Raw genomic sequence first — 22,548 nt, forward strand, 5'->3', positions numbered from 1 at the left:
TTAACAAAGTCTACCTCCTCATCACCATGCGAGACGTGCTGCAGTAAATCCAAGTCCAAATCTTGCACCATTACCCCCCACTCCCACCTTTCTCTTCTCCCTTTACAAGAGGGAAAAACCTTGCTCCGTATTTCTCCAGAGTCGACTTGAAAGCCAAGTTAAAGCAAGGACGGTAGCATTGCTGCTAATCTTTCCCCAGAGACTCCGCTTCACTCTGTTGTATTTAAGGACCACCCAGATTGTCTCTGTAATTCAGAGCTCTAGGATTAGCTGCCAAATGTACTCACTGCAGAAAGAGTCTCTTTTAAAACCTCTTTAAAAAGCATGATCTGGCTCTTTACGGGTGCACCTCTGCATCCAAAGTGTGCTAAGACACAAACATGGACGGTGGTACATGTATACATAGAAGTCAATATAAAAGTAGATGATTCTTCACATTTTTTTAGAATATAGTTTTATTTATAATTTATAATTGGCAGATACAAAAAACTCTTGAACTGTATCCAAAATGTGCAATAAATCACTTGATTTTTTTTCCAAAAGAAAATACAAAAACAAAACAAAAAAAACATCCATTTGGAAAGTTGACAACTAATGTAAACTGGAGCGAACTGGTAATTCTACAGAGGTTCTACTAATCGCTACGAATTCTCTTTTAACCGACTGCAGTCGTTAACAAATCTGCTTTTGCTCTCCCAAGATGATAACCAAAGTCATTATGTGTACATACATCTACGTTGGTGACATTCTATTTCCCATTGTTAAATACAAAGAAAGGCAATCATATCCATAAGCAGCACAAATGTGTAAGAAAAACACATCAAAAAGGAAATCTTCTAATTGTACCAAGATGTTCGTGTGAGAGCGGGTAAACGAAAAGGGAGGGACACGTCCAAACGTAATGTTGTAAACAAATACCTTCACTCACCGAGATGCACAAAAGAAAGTTGGAGCTTGTTAAGTGCTCAACAGCGGCCATTACTCGAAATGCTTCGGCAGTCTGAACAAGCGTCCACCTCTGGAATCGAACGTTGAAGGCAATGCTTTATAACAAGAACTCGTATCTTCGAGAACTCAGGCTTCAGCTCGTCAAAATCCAATGAAAGAAAAAAAGAATTCAAAAAATGGAAATACTATTAAAACATTGTATTAAAAAAAAAAAAAAAAAAACTGACAATTTTTATGTTCACATTTCAACTGAAACACATCCACACACAAAAAGAATTGTGAAAGAAAAAAACAAAAACATTTACATCCACATTCTTGCCATGATCCCACACCTTGACAGACAATTAGCTTGAGCAAAGGCTTTGAAACGATGCTGATGCCTTACCCTTAAAATCCCACAAATATGACAAGAAACAAAACGATCTCGATTTTAATCTTGCAGTCATATGAATGCGCGAGGACAAAATGCAGGACTTTAGTTGGATCATCCGCCATCTGGGGGACAACTGCGGGCGGGAGAGGATCCGAACATGTCAAGAATGTTCAAGTGCAAATAAGGTGTGAATGTCTTTGTTGTGTTCCCCGTGCTTTATTCCTCTTTTTTTCTGAAACTGGTCTGCAGGCAGATCAAATGGATACCTCAACCAAGTGTACATTCTTTTCGCACAGCCCCATCCCCCAGATGGCAAACGTCACCAAAAAACAAACGTATCACACACACAAAAAAACACTCTTAAAAGGAAAAATACATTTCTTGTACATAGAATGTCCAGCCCGTGTTTGTGACATAAAAACAACTCTCTACACAACTTAAATCCTTCATTCCTATACAACTCAAAGCTTTTAAACGCTTAAGTCTTTAAACATGCAACACCATTCTTAGTTCCTATCTAATTCTGCTGTGCTAGATTCATAGTAACTCCCTCGGACGCGATACTTCCTGCTAACTACGACTACAACTATTCTTTAAACAATCCTACCAAAGTTGCCCAAGACCACTTTTTTTTCTTCTTCGTCCAAATACTTTTAAAAAAGGACACTGATGTCTGAAAGGAGAGTTCATTCATAATGTGAAAACACAATTCCCTGTCAAGTATCCGTATAAAGCACTTGCGTAGCATTCTGTGTGCTCTTCCCTTTCCTTCGGGACCGACGGCCCAGTAGAGAGATAACACGTGGGGGTAGTGCGGCTCTGTGGAGACTGAGGACAGTGTGGAAAAGCAAGTGAAGGGAAAACAAAACATGCTTTAAAAAAAAAAAAAAAAAAAGAAAAAATACAAAAAATAAGAAAATACAAAAAGAAAAAAAAAAGCAGCATGTCCTTAAAACCGATACGACACTTACGATGACATCGGCTGGGACTGAACTCCTGTCATCTGCCGAGAGCCTGACTGAGACGGAGAAACCTCCTCGATTCAGGCTTTCCCAAATCTGTTTACCTAAGCTGGTAACATCTTCTGGATTCCTTTCATGCGGGTCCAGCTCATTGCAGGCATTAAGTGACAGCTATCCCTACATACGGACTCAGCTCCACAGACTAGAGGCGCATCCTGCAGTTTCAGGGTAACTAAGGGCAATGTTCAGTCTACACTGACTGCCAAAGGTAAATGCAGCTCTGCACTTAGCAACCTTTTCACTCGAGAGTTGCGCTTTAACGTCACAACCAAACCATTCCATGACATCTTTTCTCATTCAGTTACTCTAAGCAGTCCAAAAGCCTTTACTACATGCAGACAACAAGCGATACAGATCGGGCCTGAGCTGAGGTGCAGATTTTGTAACATTCCCAATGCAGAACATTTCAACTTTAATGTTAACGTAGTTCGAGGAGGTCGATGCCATTTCGACAAACAGCACAAGATTAAAATCCAGCATTATCAGTACCTTTAGGCTTATACAATGGATAACGAGTTAATGCAGCCATACAATTTAAAGCCACTCCTCTGAGCTAACTGTTAAGAGGCCTCAGAGAGACTAGCAAATTTTGGACATCTTTTAAAAACACATTTGCGCTAATATCGTCATTCTTCCGCTCACGGTTAGACCCGGTGCTTTGGTTATGCTTTGGTTAGTGAAAGGAAATTTTTAACCAGAAAAAAAATAAATAAATCTGTTTTTAATGTCCATATTTGTACACCGGTACAGCTACAAGTCACAAAGATGACTTTCAAAAGAAGCCAGCACCGTTCTAATACTAAAGGATAAAAACACAGATATTTGTCATGTATCAGGAAAACGACAAAAGCAGGTTAGCCATCACCGGATATATAAAGCCTTCCTTTTGTCCTCCAATTGGAAAGTATGACCGTAGCTTGTCTGACTTTGCAGTCTCATCACGTTGGAAAAGACAGCGACACTGAGAATATTAAAATGCAAAGGATGTTCAAAATTGGTCAGTCTCCGTAGACTTCGAAATCAGATATAGCAACACCTTTCCGTCTTGAAATCATATCTGAAATGTACAATTTTGTGGATACAAACACTATTTACTTTTCAAATTCAGAATGGAATTTTTATCCTTCCAAATGGCCCAACTTTAATGCAGATCGTTCATTTATGAAAATCTGCTTTACTTGCAGTTAAAATCACAAGCGCCTGATGTCTGCACTTAATGGACTCAACTTGGATTACTTGGCTGTACACTTCTGTTGTTGTTGTTGTTTTTTGCAATTGATTATGTGCTGGCCTATAATTCTGGAAGCAGAGCTTTCTAAAAACCAGCGAAAAAGATCCCAAAACAGTGGAATGGAGGACTGAACAGTGACAGGGTCACCTAGAGACAAATAAAGAGCCACCAGAACCCATCGTCTCAAAACTGAGGTTGTTTGTAAACCTTGTTTAAATCTCTTAACTGAACGCAAAAGTGCAAATTGCTACCACTGTAATGTCTGCGTGTCCTCAGTAGTGCTTCTCCTGCAGATAATCTTTCATCTTGTTCGGTAAGGGCAGTTTTCGGATCAGGTCTATTCTTGTGTATTGCCTAATGACGAAGCGGCAAAGATACTGCAGGGAGCGCACTTGCATAAACCGAGATACTGGGTTGGTTAGTCTGACGGGGTAAGTTGCAGACCCTGGTAGGCGAGACCTGGAATAACAAAAAGCTCCGTTCTCTGAGTCTTTGATAGAGTGTTCAATCAAATCAACAATTGATGTGTGTCCCTCCACATCAGGCTGTTCATAGAAGCTGAAGCGTCCATTGGAGTGTTCAATGCGGGTGTGGAGAGTTTTCCCCTGTGACCTGAAACTCAGGCTGAGCAGGTACCTGTCATCTGAGCTGTCTCTGACCAGGAATGAACCGTCAGCCAAGTTCACCAGCTTTTCCTCTGCCTCCCATCTGGTGATGGGACCCCAGTACCAGCCCTGCCTTGCAAGCTTCTTAAGCTCCTCCGTCAGGCTGGTCACAACCATGGGTCCGCTGCTCTGGACTGAGTCATATACCCGACTGACCCCAGGAGCTGAATTGGGGTCAAAGTTGAGGTGGTGTCTTACTCTCTCAGCTACATGGCTATCTGAGGAGCTGAAGCCTGAAAAAGTCCTAGGAATAAGTCCATTACTTGTCATGGGTGGCAGGAGTGGGGAAAGGGGAGGTGCAACCTCTACTCTGGAGCTTTGGAGCATCATACCAGCAGAACCAATAAGAATACTATTAAGTGAGGTTTCCATGAAGGGATCCAGAGACATCCCACTAACCAGTTCATGTTCCTCTGGCCCCTGTTCTGCGTGGAGGGACCCACTGTCAGCCTCTGTCACCACTTCCATGGGTGTAGAGCTGTCTACGTAGGAATGGGACCCCTCCGGGTACATTCCCTCATCTAAAGGCATTGTGTACTGGATATAGTCCTGGGGTGTCAAACCCAGCACCACAGGCACGTCATTTTCATCAATATTTAGATGCAGCTCACCATTTTGTGGTTGCTGGAGATTCTTTAGGGATTCAGCTTGGTCCTGAAAAAGCCCTTCCATCGGGAAATTCTGAAATTCTTTCCGGACACCATTTAAGTTAGGACTCGGAGAAGGAGAGTGAACCATGGCTTTGACCTTTACTTCCATCTTGATACACGCCTCATCAGAGTTGACTGAACGCAGAGGCCAAGGTGAGGGACTGTAATGGTGGATCCGTAAAGATGCAGATCTGAGCGGTCTCTGGGCTTTCACCTCGTTGCAGCTTATGGGAACAGAGGAGGACGAGAAGGTGTCATCATCCACTGAACATATGGCAGAAGAGCCGCCTTTTACTTTTGCCTTCTGCTTGGCAGACAGCCGCCTCTTTAGTGATCCCATCAGGCCCTCGCTCTTTGAGCGACTCTTATTCTGGCCCCCTTTCTCGTCTTCACCACCAAAATCACAGCCTGAGAGCTCCTTGGTGTAGCAGCCGCCAAAAAGTGATTCCTCCTTCGAAAACTCTGTAGTAACTGAAGGCTGCTGCAGCATGACAAAATCCCCCTCCTCTTTGCCCTTTATGTTTAGGGACTTGCGGATGGTCTTAAGGCTTATCTTCTTCATTCTGACAGGCCCTCCAAAGTGAGGGCATGGGACGGCTCTCCTGGTATCCTGATGAAAGTACTACCCACAATGTCCTCCCATCAGGCCACACCAAATAAGTCATGCAAACAGTGGAGCCAAGGAACCCTGCAGAAACAGAAACACACAATAAATTCTTGGTTTGATTAAAAACACTTAATAATACGAGAGGTTTGTGCACATTTTGCTCCCAATATTAAACTAGAGTGGCCTACAAAGTTCGGGCACCCCATGTCACAATTTACTGTAAACAGTTGGGAGATGATGAACAAATATCCAAAAGGCAGACATTTAAAGATAAAACCCTCATTTCAATATTTAAAAGAACATTTGTATTTGTAGGGTTTTTTTCAGGTTAAGAAATACATGCAACTTTTTAAACTGTTCCAACTTTCTCAAGAAGAGTTTCCTCATCAACACACCATTGGAAAAAACTATGGATAAAGAATTGCATGCAGAACAGCCCAAGAATCTCACAACACACGAGACCTTTTACAGCAAGAGTAGGCAAAAATGCCTCAAACATAAATTGGAAAAATCTTAGCTATCTAGAAAAAGTATTTCATGATGTAAAAACAGGTGCTTCGGTGACTTTTCCATTCCTTATTTTGATTTTGTTTTTTTAAACTATTTCAGTGAATAGTGTGACGTGAACTATTAAGTTAGAGAATGACAAGTAATCTTCACATTGCGGTAGGATGTGCTGAATTACAGCTGCCCCTGCAGACCTATGAGTACATTTCTTATTTACAAATGCTGCACTTCCATCTGTCCCCGGACAGCTTACGACACGCAGTTCCTGCACATGAGGTGCGTTTCATGATGAAATTTTGTGGTAGAGTTTTGAAAAGGTGTTTTCTCAGCAAAACAGTTGGGCCACATAGACAACAGTGCATGGAATACACAACATTACTATCTTTTAGTGGTGCAACGGATCATCATTGATCCGTTCGGATCAATTATTTCGGTTCGCCACGCACATGATCCGCGGATTGATTTATGAAAAAGAAAAAAAAATTGTGCGCATGTATTCTGTGTCTGTTCAAGCTACTGGATCCTTAAATTTCCCTCGGAATTAATAAAGTATCCATCTATCTATCTATCTATGTTCAGTCCTCACACAGCCGTTACCCTTCCTGCTAGTTCCAGGGACAGAGCTACTTTCCACGCTCTGGTAAAAGTCTGCATTTGCAGCGACATCACCCCGGTGTTTCACTGACAGGAGTGAAACCACTTCAGCGAAAAGATTGTGCCAGATCTTTATGAGCAGGAGAAGAAAAAAGTTGTGGATTAATGGTCATTGGTCCATGTTTAAAGGAAGGAGATATGCCTTTTTATGTTGCACTTTAAGTTGTTTTTCTTTGATTATGTTGAAAAGAAGATGTTAATTGTGCACTTTAAGTTGATTTTATATATTTCAATTTAATAATTTAAAAGTGTTGATAAACAAAAAGACAAAACATGTTTATTTGTCTTATTTTATTTTATTTTTTTTTTTTTGCTGATCCGAAAAATGATCCGATCCGTGACTGATCCGAGGAACGATCCGAACCGTGAGTTTTTTGATCCGTTGCACCCCTACTATCTTTGCAGCATCTTTACTTTATGACCTGTGCAAATGTTTCATGGCAGAAGGCGGAGTTAGGTCTACGGTTATTTTTTTTTGTGCTGTCATAGTAGCTGTTGACACATGCACTGCAGCCCTAAATTTTCCAAAGATGTTCCGACAGGGTTGCCTTTGTGAACACAAATGTGAATAACATTTGCTCAAGATTTCTTGTACATTTCACCCAACCATTAACAAAGCAAGAAATCTAGAAGGTCAGTCAGTCCCCTCTATGAATAAAATGGCAAAGACTCTGCTGACTTGCTTTATACTCCCTCATCTATATCATGGATACCATATATTATCATTAGAAAGCACTCCGAACGTGCTGTGGACAGAATTCAGCTATTTCTACAGGATACTTTTAACATGATGTCCTATATCCCGTGTATTCTAGACAGACGCCACTTAGAAGTATTTACATTTCACGTGTGAGCAGCGACAGCAGAGAAGGTTTGGACCTTATTCTACAGTGTTCACAGGTAAACAGCTTGTGTGTTAAAGATTATTGGCCTGCTGCACTACTCACCACGGACCGCATAAAACAATTCATGCACATCAAGGACAAAGATGGGAACACCTCTATAGTCACTCCCACTAGCTCAGTCATTTCCTGTTGAATCTAATTTGTACGGCTACCGAGCAGATTTTACGGAGAAAAATATCGCACAAGGTGCTAAACGAACGGACAACACAACACAGTGTGTGAGTGTCAACAGCTGTAGACTTCTTCATCTCCTCGGTACAGAAGGTCATTCCTGCCCACCAAAACAACCTTTTACAATGACACCATGTGCAACAGAGGGGACTCCATTTAAAATCAAATGCATGATCTACCTGCCTCTTAAAAGTGCTTTTCTGTTCGATTTCATTTATAATGGGGCACTCCCAAAACGTAGTCCACCCAAGTTACATAAAATCTTATTTTATGAAACTAATGTTTCATAAAAATAAACTAATGTTTAATGTCATACCCTAACCCTCTCATTACATTCTTATCTCTAAAAGAAAAAAACAACAAAAACAAACAGCTATGGTTGTTCTGGCAACGCAACACGAGAGTATATGTACAAATCTGCCTCTTGGAGCTCCTCAACAAAGTAGCCTGATAATCAAGACAGCTGCAATCTGATTACTCACCATTATCTGCAGGGAAATGGTGACTCTGTTGGTTGGGTCAAGTTCCACCTCCTCCACCTTTCATTTGCTGCTGTGGAAAACAAAGCCAGTTCACTTTAAGAAGTGCACACTTCTGATGTATACATAACTTTATCAGAGAAAACAGACGTTTGGCTACAAAACGACTGGCAAAAACGACGTGAAATAAGCCAAAGTGAGCCAGGTATGCCCTGACCTGGAAAGGCCTGTGGACACAAGAGCATGCCTTTGGCTCTGCTCAAGCTCTGTTAGCTTTCCACTTTCCTCATTTTAATAGCGATACTCCGATATGCTCACATTGCTATTTCATTTGCCCGTTAACTTTAAATTCAACACCAAGAAGAAACAAAGTTGTACGAGAGAGCATGCCTATTAAACAGATGCTGGGCTATTTAATGGGCTAATAAATGGCAGTTAGCAGAACCGCAATACAAAGTACATTTATAATCTCCAAACATGCTTTATAATTATCACGATATGGTTTCTTACCTGGTCTCCTCTGACCGTGTTGGTGGGTAAAAAAAAAAGCAAAAGCTTTTGGGTTTCTGTCTTGGAGAAACACGTTGTGAAAGATTCGCTCCTTGACGATTGTTGGCTAACATTAGCTAAGCTAATGCTAGCTTACCACCTAAGTCAGCCAGCTTTGTTAGCGTTTTATGTGGAAAACATAGTCGTTACCTTCCATATAGTCTGCCTCTGGGCCAAAACAAAAGCACAAAGTGCCAACATAGCGGACCCGCTGCTTCTCGTGACACACGGGAATATATTGACGACATTAACGTGACATCTTTGAGCCTAGGTTGGCTAACACTTAGTAGCTCACGGCCTCTTCCTTTCTTCCTTTGTTGCCTGTTGAATTGTGGGAGCCAGAGTCAGAGCGTTCACAAGCAGCGAATCAGACACACGGCAGCAGGCAAACGCTGTGCACGTAGCCCTGACACTCATAGGTCATGAGCATAGTTTGCCTAGATGAAATGAAAGCATGAAAAATTTCCGAGGGGTTTTTTATTGATACATTAGTATCATCATTTGAGACACAGCAAAAATAAACAGTTTTCCAATTACCTTTCCTGAGTATATTGCCAATGAGAGAACATAGATATAACCCCCCCCCATCTGATAAAACAATAAGCTTTTGAGGACCTGTAGAAATTATTTCCTTTAAGACCACATCGAGTGAAAATCAATTTTGACATGTTGACATGTTGTTTTGTATGTTTGTTTTCGTTTTTATTTTCATTGCTAATGAGTGAAACTAGCAATCGAGATCATGCATTTGCTCCTTGAAAATGCAGTGCACCATTTGTTCAGAATTCCCATTTATTCATTGATGTTATTAAGTGGAAGGTTTGTACTGTATTGCTGTATTATCAATCCATTCCTCTCCAGTGACTGTATTGGGACAAGGCTCAGCTCAAATTTGGTCTCCTCCGGTCAGTATGACCACCGTTCAACCCCAACATGCAACATACAGCCCCACAGTATATCATTTTCCCGGCAGCACATGCTCTTGTACATAGCCGTGTGTTGGGATGAGGTACCATAAGAAACGCTAGTTATCTGATGTCAAATAATAAGCAGACATGCAAGTGTAGTTGCACTATTTGCTGCCAGATGCTGGCCCCAAAACTCTGGCTCCAACAAACTCAAATTCAAAAGGCTTCGGCTTCTGTGGCCACATTGAGAAATTTTTCCCTTTGAGACATAATGGTCTCATTAGCTACTCACTTCTTGTGATCAGTGTGCTGTGGCCACCTTTTTAAATGACTCCAAAATTAAATAGATTTTAGGTCTTAAAGAAAACTAGTTTTGTCCAATTAGGTTTCACGAATCACTCTTCAGCTCCAGAGGCCCCCTGGTGACATCAGAGGTAAGAATATTATTATGTGACTAGAAGCTACAAGGGGTGAGAAGGACATCATGTCAGTAAAGCACTTGATCATGATGCCCAATCATGGGCCATGACTTAATCATGCTTCACCACAAGGTATTGAATGTGTTCTATGTCATTCTTGCAATTGGGCAAGCCTCGCACCATTGTGTTGTTATCACATATGAAGTATGGAAGTATCGCTTGAAAGAAAAGCAACAAGATCAGCCTCATCGGAGCAATGACAAGCTGCTTCAGCAAAGAGTGGAGACAGGACTAATTTGTGCTCTCACGGATCCCAGAACACTAAATGAGGCAAAAGTGTAGGCAAGACTTTTTAAATGGATTATTGTCATGAAAAAAAAAAAAAAACACTGTATAAATGTAATAATCAATGAAAATTAGTTCTTAGTTCTTTAAACAGTGCCTGGAGAATGCCTTTAATGGTTGTTTCATTTCTCATATTGCTCATTTTGTAATCCTTACTCAGATGTTATTGCATCATAATTGAATGAAATATCGTTCAGTTATTTTAAATCTCACTTTGGGTATTTGTCTCTTACTGGAATGTCTTTCTGGGACAAGATCGGGTGTTCTCCGACACCTTTGGCCTGTGCCTGTTTGGACCGAACACATACAGTCCAGTGAACGAGAAAGATCAGTCTCTCCACTGAATTCTTCTTTCCATGGGCTTTGATAAATGCATTTGGGCAAAAAGCTTTTTTTTTTGTGCTACAGCTCCCACGTCTCTGTATGAAATCACGATTGCATCTCTAAATTGTTTGTTTTATTCTATCTGTCATTCTTTGTAATCTGGTTTGACACGTACTGCTGTGCTGCTGTTATGTCTCATGCTGCTGACCCGTTTTGGCCAGGTCACCCTTGTGAAAGAGATCCTGATCTCAATGGGCTTTTATCTGGTTAAATAAAGGTTAAATAAAAAATTAATTAATTAATTAATAACTAGTGTAGTGGCAAGGAAAGGATGCAATAATGACCAGTACTTCCCAGTCAAAAATATACTCTCGAACATAGAAGGAGTCTACACAGATGAAAGCTTGATTCGCTGGCTCAGGTATGAAAAGAAAAGCAAGTTACCTTCAGTTTGATGCAACACCATAGCAAGAAATGCTATGCCGCACAGACTGGAAATATTCTGATGATAATAATTAAGAGCAAAACTCGGACTGCCGAGAAGTTTTTGTAGAAACTTTCCTCCTATCATTTCTGTTCTAACGGCAAAGACATAAATCAGCTTTCTGTGCCTCGTAAGATTTTTTTTTGCGATGCAGCAAAAGAGAAAGAATTTAGAATTTTCACAAATGACCCTGGATTATTTTTCAAAAGCTGCTCCAACCTCCCCTTCAGAGAGTAGTCTTTAAAATGTATGACCTGAGCCATTAAGACTTTTTCTAACAAGACTGTAGCATGTGAAAACATAGTCCGAAGCCTGAAATGACCCCAAAGGGGAAAAAAGTCATTTTTCTTAACTGCCCTGAATCACAAACGTGATTTTAGTCATTTAAAGAAATTTTCCATCAGCACTGGTCTGCGAGTGCAATAGAAAACGTGTGCACTCAGACGGAAATAGAACGGCAAAATTAAAACCAAAGACGAAAACAGGATTTCAAGTGGACTAAGGCAATAGCAGATAATTTAGATATTCCTTTTCAAGGTCGATTTTGTGTACAATATTCAAACTACAAACCACAGAGAAGCCACCATTTATCTCTCTCCCCATATTCCGTAATGCTGGCTGTACCATTGTTGACGAAGATCGTTTTGATTTGCATCCATGAAACCTCAAGATGGCTCTCTGAGTATTTGCAATAGTTTCAGACTAAAACTTGAACTCAGAAATGTTACACTGGTTGCCTAATTAGTGTCACTATTGTTTCTAAAGTGGAATGTGTTTACCACTGCCAGGCCAATTTGGTGGATATACTGAACATTACATGTTTTTTTTTGGTTGTTTTTTTCCACTCTGTCAAGTGTATGGCAGTCCTTCTCCAACCTGCTTAGCAGCTGCATGCATACAGGCTCTGCGCTAAGACTCTAATTACCAGGCCCTATTAGGGTTGATCAAGCTGCCTTCTCTTGATGTGTTGGCACAAGAGGGGAGGGCTTGTGGAGGAGGGAGGAAGGAGGGGGCAGCAGCTATTAGATATAACACCAAGGACACTGAGAAGCAAGGATGCAGTGTTTCTACAAGCCAAATTAGACCTGACAAACAAACTTTAGCGTCGTTGAGATTTGTTGCCAGACGGGGAAAAAACAAGTGAATATTCAGTTGTGTGTGTGTGGGGGGGGTGGGGGGGGGACTGTTTTATCATGACAGGATAAGCAGCTCAGATAGTTACTAATAGCGGAGCTTTTTTTCGAATTTACATAAATGAAATCTTGTTCTTATAGTTTGTTGGGAGTTGTGTATCTGCATAATGTTATCAAACACCACGGTGCACAACATATGAGGGCCTCAGGGCTATCATTCTCTTCTCCCAAGATCAATATATCCAAAATAATTTGAATTTATTTATAAGTACGACTCAAAAAAATGAAATCTCAAGTCAAGATGGAATGTTGCACACATGGAGCTGGGCCACACTGTGTAATGAGATACCACCACACGTGGGAAAACTCCTTGTATCCATCTTAATTTCAAATGAACCGCTGCATCAGCCATAAATTATTTTCACAATATGTAGGTGCTTGCCTCAATTTGGCTGAGGCCTTTGACTTGACGACTTTTCTGGTTGGGGATTGTCCGGGTGGGGCTTTAACGCTGTTTATTACAGGCATGTCAAATAGTGACAGAGCCTGTGGGACTTCTTGGGTTTGGGTTTAAAGAGTGACTGTGATGTAACATATAGTGTTTACTTGAAAAAGTGATCCAAACACTTATGATACATGATAATGGTTGCAACGTAGCCTCACTGTTGTGCTGCCTCAAAGCAATTGAAACAGATTTCTTTTTGCTGTAATTAGCATGGCTGCCACATATCTCATCTATTGACATGCATTAATTTCTCTTACAGCAGTTGAGTCGGTATGTAATGAGTCAATGTAGTGGCTCAGGCCAAATGGCTCCCAGGTTAAAATGTGTTTTTCAGGTCCGTTTCAGCACCTTTGATTTCATATTGTGAATTCCGCTTGTGGCGCTACTCATTTTGTTGCCATATGGGGGTCCTGAATTTTGAACACTACAGTAATGACATGATTAATTGGCTAAGTTGACCTTGTTTTATCCATGAAAACTTAACACTTAATGTTTTTTTTATGTCCAGAGCACGCTCTTTCTCACAGTTTATTAGATGGACAGGAGAGGTTATAGATGGGGATGATGTGATTGTGTCTATGTTCTTTGTTTTTTCTGAATAAGGGTTGTTTGACTTGAAGGTTGAGCATGGAGGATGCACCACGAAGGGGTTACCTTTTCTAATCTCTACTCATCCAGAACTGATGTTTTGGTTTTTGTTTGTTGAGAAAAATCTCGTGACTTCTTTGGGGTTTTGAACACTCAACAGTGTAATAATTTAGCTGCAATGAATGCAGCTTCTGTCTTTTGGATGTCTACAGCCCAAGCACCATTGTGTCAAATGAAAGCTATTTGAATACATTAGTAATAATTTTTCTAAAGGAAAACCTCCAATCAAAGCCTTGAGGCTGAGCTATAAGACAAATGTTTGTAACCAGAGAGACAATATTGAATCAAGGCACAGATCTCTAGAAGGATAAAAAAAAAACAAATAATTGCATCATGATTGTGCTGATGAACATAGATGCCTCCTTCATTTTAAACTGAAAGAAGTTCAGAACCACTCAGAAACTCACTTCATCTGTCCGTCCAGTCAAATTGGCTAATCAGGGACGAAGGGTCTTGCTTAGACAAGTGACCAACAAGCCAACGGTCACTATGGATATGATCCAGACCACACAATCATCTGTGCACCACTTCATCAACAAGGTTATTACAGTAGAATTACCAGACAAAAGCCAAAATGCACCTCAATGATCCAAATCATGAGAAGCTAAGTCATCTGGTTTAATGGAACAAAGATTGAACTTCATGAGCTTAATTCTAAGTGGCATGTATGAAAAAAAGAACACTGCGGGCATCACCTCATTAATACCATCTCTGTTGCCAAATTTAGCTGTGGCATCATTAATCTGTGGATATATTTTTCTAGGCAAGATCAAGGTAAAGGTGTATGCAGACACATATGCGGCAACTCTATGGGAAAACTTTTTTCCTAAATGCTCTGGACCTTATGAACTCAGCTCAGGAACAAGGGGAAAATAACAATGCATTGACATCCATCTGACCTGGATTATCTTAACTATTTCAGACACGAAGAATGGGAAAACCTTCCAAAGCAAAGTTGTACCATGTGTGTGAGATCATTCCCAAGAAGACTTGATGCCACTTTTCCTGCCCAAAGGGCTTCAATCCACTGGCAGATGAAAAGTCTGAATATTCAATCACACGAATAGGAAATGTCAATTTTTTTATTGTAAAGGAATTGACAAAAGATTCCTGCCACTTGTGCTTGTTTTGTCATCGTGGTGTATTCTTTGTTGGTTGCAGGGAATTAATTAAATCTATTTGGTCTGAAATATTAAACGTGGGAAACATTAAAGTGTTCAACTACTTTTAGCCCGCTCTATAGGTCAATTATGAGACACAAAGAATACAACGTGGATCAACAGGGTTCACACGTCTTTTATTCTGTTGTTCAGCTATAATCGCTCCTTCATGCCTTTGATTGGCTTCATAACAGAGAATTTTAAAAATATTACACGTGTCAGAAAGCAGCTGCTTTGTGAACAATGTTCGATCCAGCTGGCAAGCCTCGCTCTGAACTTAAGGATGAATAGTCATCTCGCATGTCAGGACCAATAAAAGGAGAATATCATAAAGCCCTAAAATACAGTTAAACTGTTTCATTAAGCTGTCTATCTCATGGGTTGTTCATGATTAAAGAGTCTATACTGAATTCTTAGAATAATTACATTCACCTAAATGGAAAATGGGCCAAATTTATCCAGCTCACTTTTAACCATGTTTGGGTTCCACAAAGTGCTTTAAAATGTGTTTTTCTCTCAGCCATTAACACAATCATTCTTACATCATATATTCGTATTGTATACATATATATTTATATGCACTTTGTATACAGAATCCAGAACTTTTCTTTTTTTTTGTACAATCATGCATGAGCACATCTGTGGTGGTTTTTAGTGCAAAAGGCATTTTGACCCGTGGGCGGAACAAACCACCTACTTTCCTGCTGGAGGATGGAGGAAAACCACTCTGTCTGCTGAGACACGGTTACCCCCAACCTAAGCTGTCCCCAGAGGCTTTGGTTGTCTGATGAGCTAGAGAGAGCCATCACATCCATGAACAAAGGCAGGTCACTGCAAATGATAATGTCTGTACCTTGCTTCATTTTATAGAGTAAACTTCTTTGTCTTTTGTCAACACATGGATATCATTTCATTCTATATAGCTAATATTATACTTCTCTATCTTTAATACTTGTACCAGGGAATTTAGCTCATCCCGTTGTGAGCACTCCTTCTAATTAATCTTATATTTTAGTGTCCTCATATCCAGAAACCCTTTCCATTGTAATCTGTAAATGTATTTACGGGTCTTGTTTTACACCTCAAAGGCTAAAACAAAAGTAGATTTAGATTTTTTCCAGACAATGCTAGTGGTACTTTCCATCATTTGGTGCTGAAGTGCATGCAGTTTAACAAAATGAGAAAAAATGCTGAACCTTTTCTGCTCTTTTAAGAGTCTTCCTCCACCCACAGAGCCTGCTATTACCTCATGACACCTTGCTTGTCAAAAATAACAGGCTTGCGTTTTTAGCTGGTGTCCTTCTATCTGAAATGAGTCACAGCTTGTTGCTGAAAACCACCAAATAAACTAATAAATAGGGAATTATATCTACTTCATTATGTTATGGCTTTAAAGGTTTGGGCTGGTGTGAAAAGGAATGGGAAAGGTGGGAAGAGGGAGAAGAATTAGCTGTGTTGAATCTTGATTTATGGAAATTCTAGATGGGATTTCTTTCTCCTTTGACCATGATTACTATGATTTAATTGGTCATTTGGCTTATTATGAACACATTTGTGGGCACTGAGAGATTTGATCCTTCACTGGTATAACAATGCCACCAATATGGGCAAAAAATAGTTAAATCAACTCAACACCACACTTTGAGATGCTCACTAGTGTACTTTGAGATACTAGGAGGGTGTGTTAAGAAAAATATCACCATATATTGTAGATAATGCGTAATGTTTTACATTTTAAGCTGGTCTACATCGTTTATACTACTTTTGTTGCTTTCTTATATCTACAGCTTGTTTTCACAGGGAAACGGACCTTGGCAGTTTAATGCTCATCGCTGATCAGCTTTATCCATGGTGAGAGTACAAAGATATTTCCTGTCAAGATTTCCTTGACGTGAAATTCCAAACAGATAAAGAGCAAATGTTTCTGACTTGCATTGTTAAAAAAACAACAACCTTAAATTGAAATAGGGAAACCGGGGCGATAAAAGCTTGAAATGACGAAGTCTTCAAGCTGAATGAATACGAAGTCACAAAAGTCACAAAAGTCACAAAAATGAGGGAAGAATCGTTTTAAAATTCTTTGTAGAGTTAAGCTTGCCTCCTGTTTGCAGATGGTGTCAGACAGTGATGTATTCATTCTTTAGAATTCAACCACAAACCTCATACTCTGACCTTGGGAGGTGTATTTTTCTTCCAGGTAAAGAAATTCTTTCTGGCTATCAGAGCTCCCACAGTGCACTCTCTAAATCTCAGCCCTGTATACTGTGCTGTTCTCAGAGGCAGCAGTGACCGTGGTCAATTTTTTAATTGAAAAACTGAAAGGAAGTGTGTCCAAAATAACTTTCCCTGAAGTGTGATTGTGCAGGTGTTAAAATAAAAAGGTCTGTTACCATTATTCTTTGGCTCACTTTTTTATATATAAGACCTTGGAAATGTGGAACACAGATTAATGTGCATTAGGTGATGCTGTCGAAGACTATGAGGGAAAAAATGCTCAGTCTAAATTTGAAATCACTTAGGGAAAAACTTCAAATAAACATTGGCAAAATGAACTTACATATGTTTAAATTAAAAAGGCGAGGATTGGCAAGGTTAAAACGATCATGCTCCTTCCACCCACTCTTACTCATACTTTTAAAGCATCAGTGTGATGATTTGTCGCAAGAACATATACTATGAGGCCAAATCTAATTATTGGCTTAGATTCCTGTGGGATTATTTAAAGCAGTCTGATAACATTATAATGATATCAAATTATCTTTTGCTAAGTTTTTTAATGATCACCCTGCTGGCTGATCTTATCCATGTCACAAGTCGTGTGTGAGATCTCAAGCATTTTAGACTCATTTACTCCCTCAGTATGAGAATTAGTAATTTGTGGTTACTTGTGTTGAGTTTTTTGAGTGTTTTAGAAGATTTCTTTTCTGAAAGCATCAATCTGGCTGCTCTAAATATAAAAGGAAAAGTTAAGGCCTTCAAATGACAGTGAAAAAAGCCGTTTAATACTTGAAAGAAATAAAACGTTAGGATCTACAATCAACTGTGCACACAGTATTTGAAGGTTCTAATGTTGAGAGTGGTTGGTGTCATTGTTGATTGTTGGCGGGGTAAAGGTTATGTACATCCCCCTTTGTGTGATGTTTGTAAAATGTAGAAGAAGTTAAAAAGCAGGAATTTGTGTATAGTTTAAAGACAATTTAGAGAAATGCTGAAACTTCCCAACTTCTCAAAACAACCAGCTACAAAAGCTGGAGTCGTTAAGGTTCCTTTCTTTTGTGACAGACATCTGGATTTCTCATGGCAGTTTGGCTGTGGTTGGTGTATGTGTTTGACAACTCCAGTTTTACTACGTATAATTTTTGCTTTTAAAATGTTATGTATGTGTTAAAATGATTAGAAGATTGCACTGTGCTGTACAAATGCTTAACGGGTTAGGGTTATTGGATGCTTAAGATGATTACATTATTTAATCTGTTATGTCTATATGTGGAATTGCTAGGTTAAATCAGTAGTGCTCAGCTATCCCACATACTTTGTGTTAGTGAATGCACCGTGACAGGAAGTGGAGTGACGCTGGCGCGGTTGTTGAAAACAAACCCGGGGAGACGTTGTTGCTGTGACACAGGCAGAGGCACTTTCTGGGCATGCAAGCCCAGGCTATTGTTTATTTAGTTGTTTCACAGAAAAAAACTCATATAATATAACATTGGAAATGGAGTTATCGCCCCTTATAAAGAAAATAGGTAAGCTAAACTGCTAGCTAGGTTAACTGGTTCTCTTGAACTTAGATTAACATGATCTGTCATGTTTTTGTGTGTTAGCTAACGTTAGCATCTCTCTTTAAGGAACACTTTTTTGTTGCTGTTGCCAAAATGTGCTGTAACTGGCTTATTAAAAAAAAAAAAAAAAAAAGTCTTCTAAACGTACCGAGCTCTTATTCATCATTAAGTAGATACTAAGTAGCCTACTTCTCTATTGTCTGTTAACAATGTATTGGTTTGTTTTCTCCACATTTTAGGCCACTCTTTGGTGGAAATCAGAGTTCGGGCATTGAAGAGCATCTTAAGTAAACTTGACCATTCCCTTATCTCCGTAAATGACATTGTCCAAGAAAAGATGCTGTTTGTGTATCTCCTGGAGTGGTTTAATTTCCCTGAGGTGCCAATGAAGGAGGAGGTCCTTGGACTGCTTTTAACTTTGTCAAAGGTAGATACACTGTATGCGCATGATGAAGAGCAGTCAAACAAGATGAAAAATTACACTGATTTTAGTTAATTCTTGAATTTAAAAAAAAAACAGCCTAATTGTATTTTCCGGCTCATTTATTCCACTGTAACAGTGAGTTAATCTACGATAATATACATCCGCCTCATGCAAAGATGAGCCATTCATTGGTATAAAATAAAAAAATTAAAACAAAAACAATAGTTAGCTCTTCGTGACCCTACACTGCACACATCAGATATGCATATGTGATAACTTATGTTCCAGAAATATACAAGTAATGCACTGATAATGACAGGTGCCAAAAGTCAAGTGATAGTAAAGTATCGGCTGCGTTACCTAACAGTCCATATCTCTGTCGTCCGCATTCAGTCATGTCTGTAGAATCCTGACGGTCAAATATTAAAGTTAAGTAGCTTGGAAGACACAACTGGGGATACTTATTTTCGACCCACCTGGCATGTAACTAAATCAGAAGACAGTGGCACAAAGAAACAATGTTGACGTTTCTTGTCAGATTTAAAATGGCAGAAAATGATTTATACAAAAAATTTATACAGCAGTTTTTACACTGGTGAATGGAAACAATTTCTATCGTTTCTGTGGGTTGAATTGCCTCTGTAATAGCCGCAAACGCAGTGTATTGTGCAAAATATTGCTGTGGTGATGTAACATTTTAAAAACTATGCGAAGCACGTTTACAGCACCACACCCAGCAATTCCACACATTGTATTTTCCATTTTGTGTTTATTTTGTCTTCAAAGCATCCCGGTGCAGCCCAGATGCTGAGAGACGTCGGGGGGGTGGACTTTCTCACTCAACTATCTCCTAATATTGAGCCCAGTCTGCGAGCTGTCATTGATGGAACCCTGGACCAGCTGTTCGAGCTCCCCGAGCTACTCCCCAGTCATTCATCTGTCTACTCACATGGACCACTTTGTACAACTCCAACAGGTGTTGCAAGATCATGCAAATATTTGTTCCTGTTTAGAATGCATAATTTCAAAAATCCTGTTTAGTGGATAAGTTGTCCTCTTCTTTTTCATTTCTTAAAAACAAAACTATATATTCAGAGTAAACAATGTCATTTTGCCAACAAATCTGCCCTCTCTGCTTCAGCCCCGACGCTTGTTTCGCCCGAAGGGAATTTGCCGAAATCGGGTTATTTCCACAAGAGTATGCCCAGCAGCGCTGAGGTACCACCTCAGAGGATAGCAGGTTACTCTTGCTTGAAATCTTGCTGTCACCATATTCTAAAAGTCCCGCCTCTCTGAAGATAACTGGTGTTTTTTCCTCCTTTTATCCTTCTATTTTTTGGGGCAGTACACGAATCTGTGAGGTGTCTGAGGTTTTCTGTGTTTCCGTGGCTGATGTTGACAAACACAGACAGGCACATACTTTCTTCCAATGAGAGGTGAGTGACCACACAAATTGCTTTACTCTTATCGTTTCTATCATTCACTCAACTTGCGGCACACTACAGCCTCTGAGTTTCAAAAAGTTTAGGTTTTTATGCCCGGCTCTGCTCGAGGAGTTTATTTGGTGGCTTTTCTTTTCCACTATAATTCCTGTGCCTTCTCGTTTTCACATTTATTTGTCACATTAGATTACGGATTAGAGCATAACGTATATTTGCCTCAATTCTTTTCAACAGCTCTCTGGGAAGCAGCAATGCCAACTTGGTGAGAACAACATGTGAACTTCTGTGCGACGTCATTATGCAAGACTTTCCTGCTGAGATCTTCTTGCAGAGGCCTGGTATTGTAAAGGTACTATTACAATGCCAATGATTTCTTTTGGAGTGAGAGTAGTGGTATCAGAAACTGTAGACACGTTAATTCTTCTCTATATTGCACTTTTCCTCCTCTGGAGGAGAGAGGGCTTACGAGATTGTCGTTCCCACTATTACATTAGAAAGGCTGAAAGTCACATTTTAAATTTTTAAAGTTCTCTGGAGTCATGGGTTACTTTTGAATGTGTCAGTATCGGCTTTGAGGTTATACTGACCTGAAATACATCAATTATAGTGTGTGTTGAGTTTTTTTAAAATTTAAAACATTTTTAAAATTTTTTTTTAGAAATGTTCTCTAATGTGTACTTTGCACGTCTAATTTGAGGCTCTAAGACTGAAGAAGTCTAGTTTTCTTTGCAGCAGTGTTTGGCTGAAATTCCGCACCTTGACTTAAAACCACAGAAAAGTGTGATTTTTAAAAAGACCAATTTAACCATGTTGGAGAAGAATAACCAGGCTTCTTTGTTTTCTCTTGGTTTTTGGTCATAGTATTCGTCATTCACATCACACCATTTAGATTAAGTGAATTGTTCTGAGGAGCTAACGTCAACAGTTCAATTAGGATTAATGGAAGGACCACTCCAACCACTCTCAAAATAACAAGCGTCAAACAGCATCTTTGAACAAAACCTCCGTTCATGATTGTGTGTCCCTGATCCTGTAGGAAGTTGTAGAATTTTATTTAGGTGGCTTTGGTTGAGTATGTACAAGATTGCTGTGAGGGATATAGTTTGGATAGTTATAGTTCCTATAGTTATAGTTTGCAAAAGTCCCTGGTGGAACATTTTACTTCTTTACTCAGCCTTTGTCAGTTTGAGTGTTACGAGGTAACTGGACACCGTCATCAACATGCGCTGAATGCCGCCGGCCTTCTCTTGTATGCTTTGTTTGAGGAGTGCGAGTAGTTGATGCCTGGGGTCGTCTGTGAGTTCCCACTTTCTACTTTCACCAGAAAACTCGGTACCCGTGTAGAAGCGAGCCATACGTTTTGGCGTCTCCGGTTTCATGACGGCAACACGGTGATTTTGTTTTGTAAATCCTTCATTTCACTGGCACACAGAGTGAGTGTTTAAGGACACATCATTTAGCCTCAATGAGCCGCTGTGAGCATCTTCATTTTGTTAATAAAGTAGAACATAAACCTGCATCGGTCTCAGGGTAGCATTGTTATACTGTCACCCAGCAGTCTCATCCTCAAAAGAAACCGTTGCTGGAAAGTACTTTTCATTGTGTAACCAGTGCTATTAAGAATTATTATAATCACTGAATGAAGAGACATGATATCATTAGCAACAGAGGGTAAGGAATGACAACTGTGCAAATTACTGCTTGAATAATTAACTTTTTCACCTTCATTACCACTTTTCTGTCAGCGTAAGCCTTGTTTCTATTCATTCTTTGTACATTGTACAAAAAAAAAAAAGAAAGGTAACAGGTTATACCTTGTTTTCCCTGAACACAGCTTGAGGGTAATACAACACAACTGATTCCCACCTCTGTTTTCAGAACCTTCTGTCTCTATTGCGGCTGGGTTCAGGTAAAGGTGAGGCGAGTTACCTCCACTCGCCGGCTCTCTCATGTCTTCGGCAGCTTTGCGTGGGGCTGAGGAGGAGACTGCGATTTCATCAGGATCCGGGCTTCTACTCTGCAAAGCAAGGTTTCTTGCCTTATTTAACCTCATGCGTAGGACTCTTATAGGTGTCTTATATGTTAATGAGGTAATGCCAGTGGTTATCACTTATGCATGTATTTTCAGAAGGTCTGTGTCAGTAGTTCATTCACGTATTCATCAACTGTGTTTTTCTTCCAATTCCGACAGTTGTAAGAAATGTACTGTTGCTATC

At 39.8% G+C, this 22,548-nt stretch overlaps 2 protein-coding genes across 2 annotated transcripts in view; one reads left to right on the plus strand and one right to left on the minus strand.

Moving 5' to 3' along the window:
• Nucleotides 1–479: 479 nt before the first annotated feature.
• On the minus strand, nt 480–9,071 carry socs6a (suppressor of cytokine signaling 6a). Its single transcript, XM_075452516.1, has 3 exons — nt 8,723–9,071; nt 8,216–8,285; nt 480–5,577 (listed from the first exon to the last, which is right to left on the minus strand). Exon 3 carries the CDS (start codon nt 5,449–5,451, stop codon nt 3,847–3,849), a length of 1,605 nt encoding a protein of 534 aa, XP_075308631.1. The 5' UTR covers nt 5,452–5,577; nt 8,216–8,285; nt 8,723–9,071; the 3' UTR covers nt 480–3,846.
• Nucleotides 9,072–18,291: 9,220 nt separating this feature from the next.
• The window catches only part of rttn (rotatin), a 32,164-nt gene continuing 27,907 nt past the window's right edge, over nt 18,292–22,548 (plus strand). The window contains exons 1-7 of the mRNA XM_075452485.1: nt 18,292–18,430; nt 18,706–18,893; nt 19,677–19,866; nt 20,032–20,130; nt 20,236–20,326; nt 20,567–20,681; nt 22,211–22,361. Of these exons, the coding sequence (XP_075308600.1) occupies nt 18,400–18,430; nt 18,706–18,893; nt 19,677–19,866; nt 20,032–20,130; nt 20,236–20,326; nt 20,567–20,681; nt 22,211–22,361 (865 nt within the window). The 5' untranslated portion in view covers nt 18,292–18,399. The remainder of the gene's footprint in view (nt 18,431–18,705; nt 18,894–19,676; nt 19,867–20,031; nt 20,131–20,235; nt 20,327–20,566; nt 20,682–22,210; nt 22,362–22,548) is intronic.

This window comes from Odontesthes bonariensis, chromosome 20 (genome assembly GCF_027942865.1).
Source record: "Odontesthes bonariensis isolate fOdoBon6 chromosome 20, fOdoBon6.hap1, whole genome shotgun sequence".
NCBI lineage: Eukaryota > Metazoa > Chordata > Actinopteri > Atheriniformes > Atherinopsidae > Odontesthes > Odontesthes bonariensis.

What these genes read in the sequence shown, in the direction of transcription:
- socs6a (XM_075452516.1), bottom strand. Translation starts at nt 5,451, where the DNA reads ATGAAGAAGATAAGCCTTAAGACCATCCGCAAGTCCCTAAACATAAAG.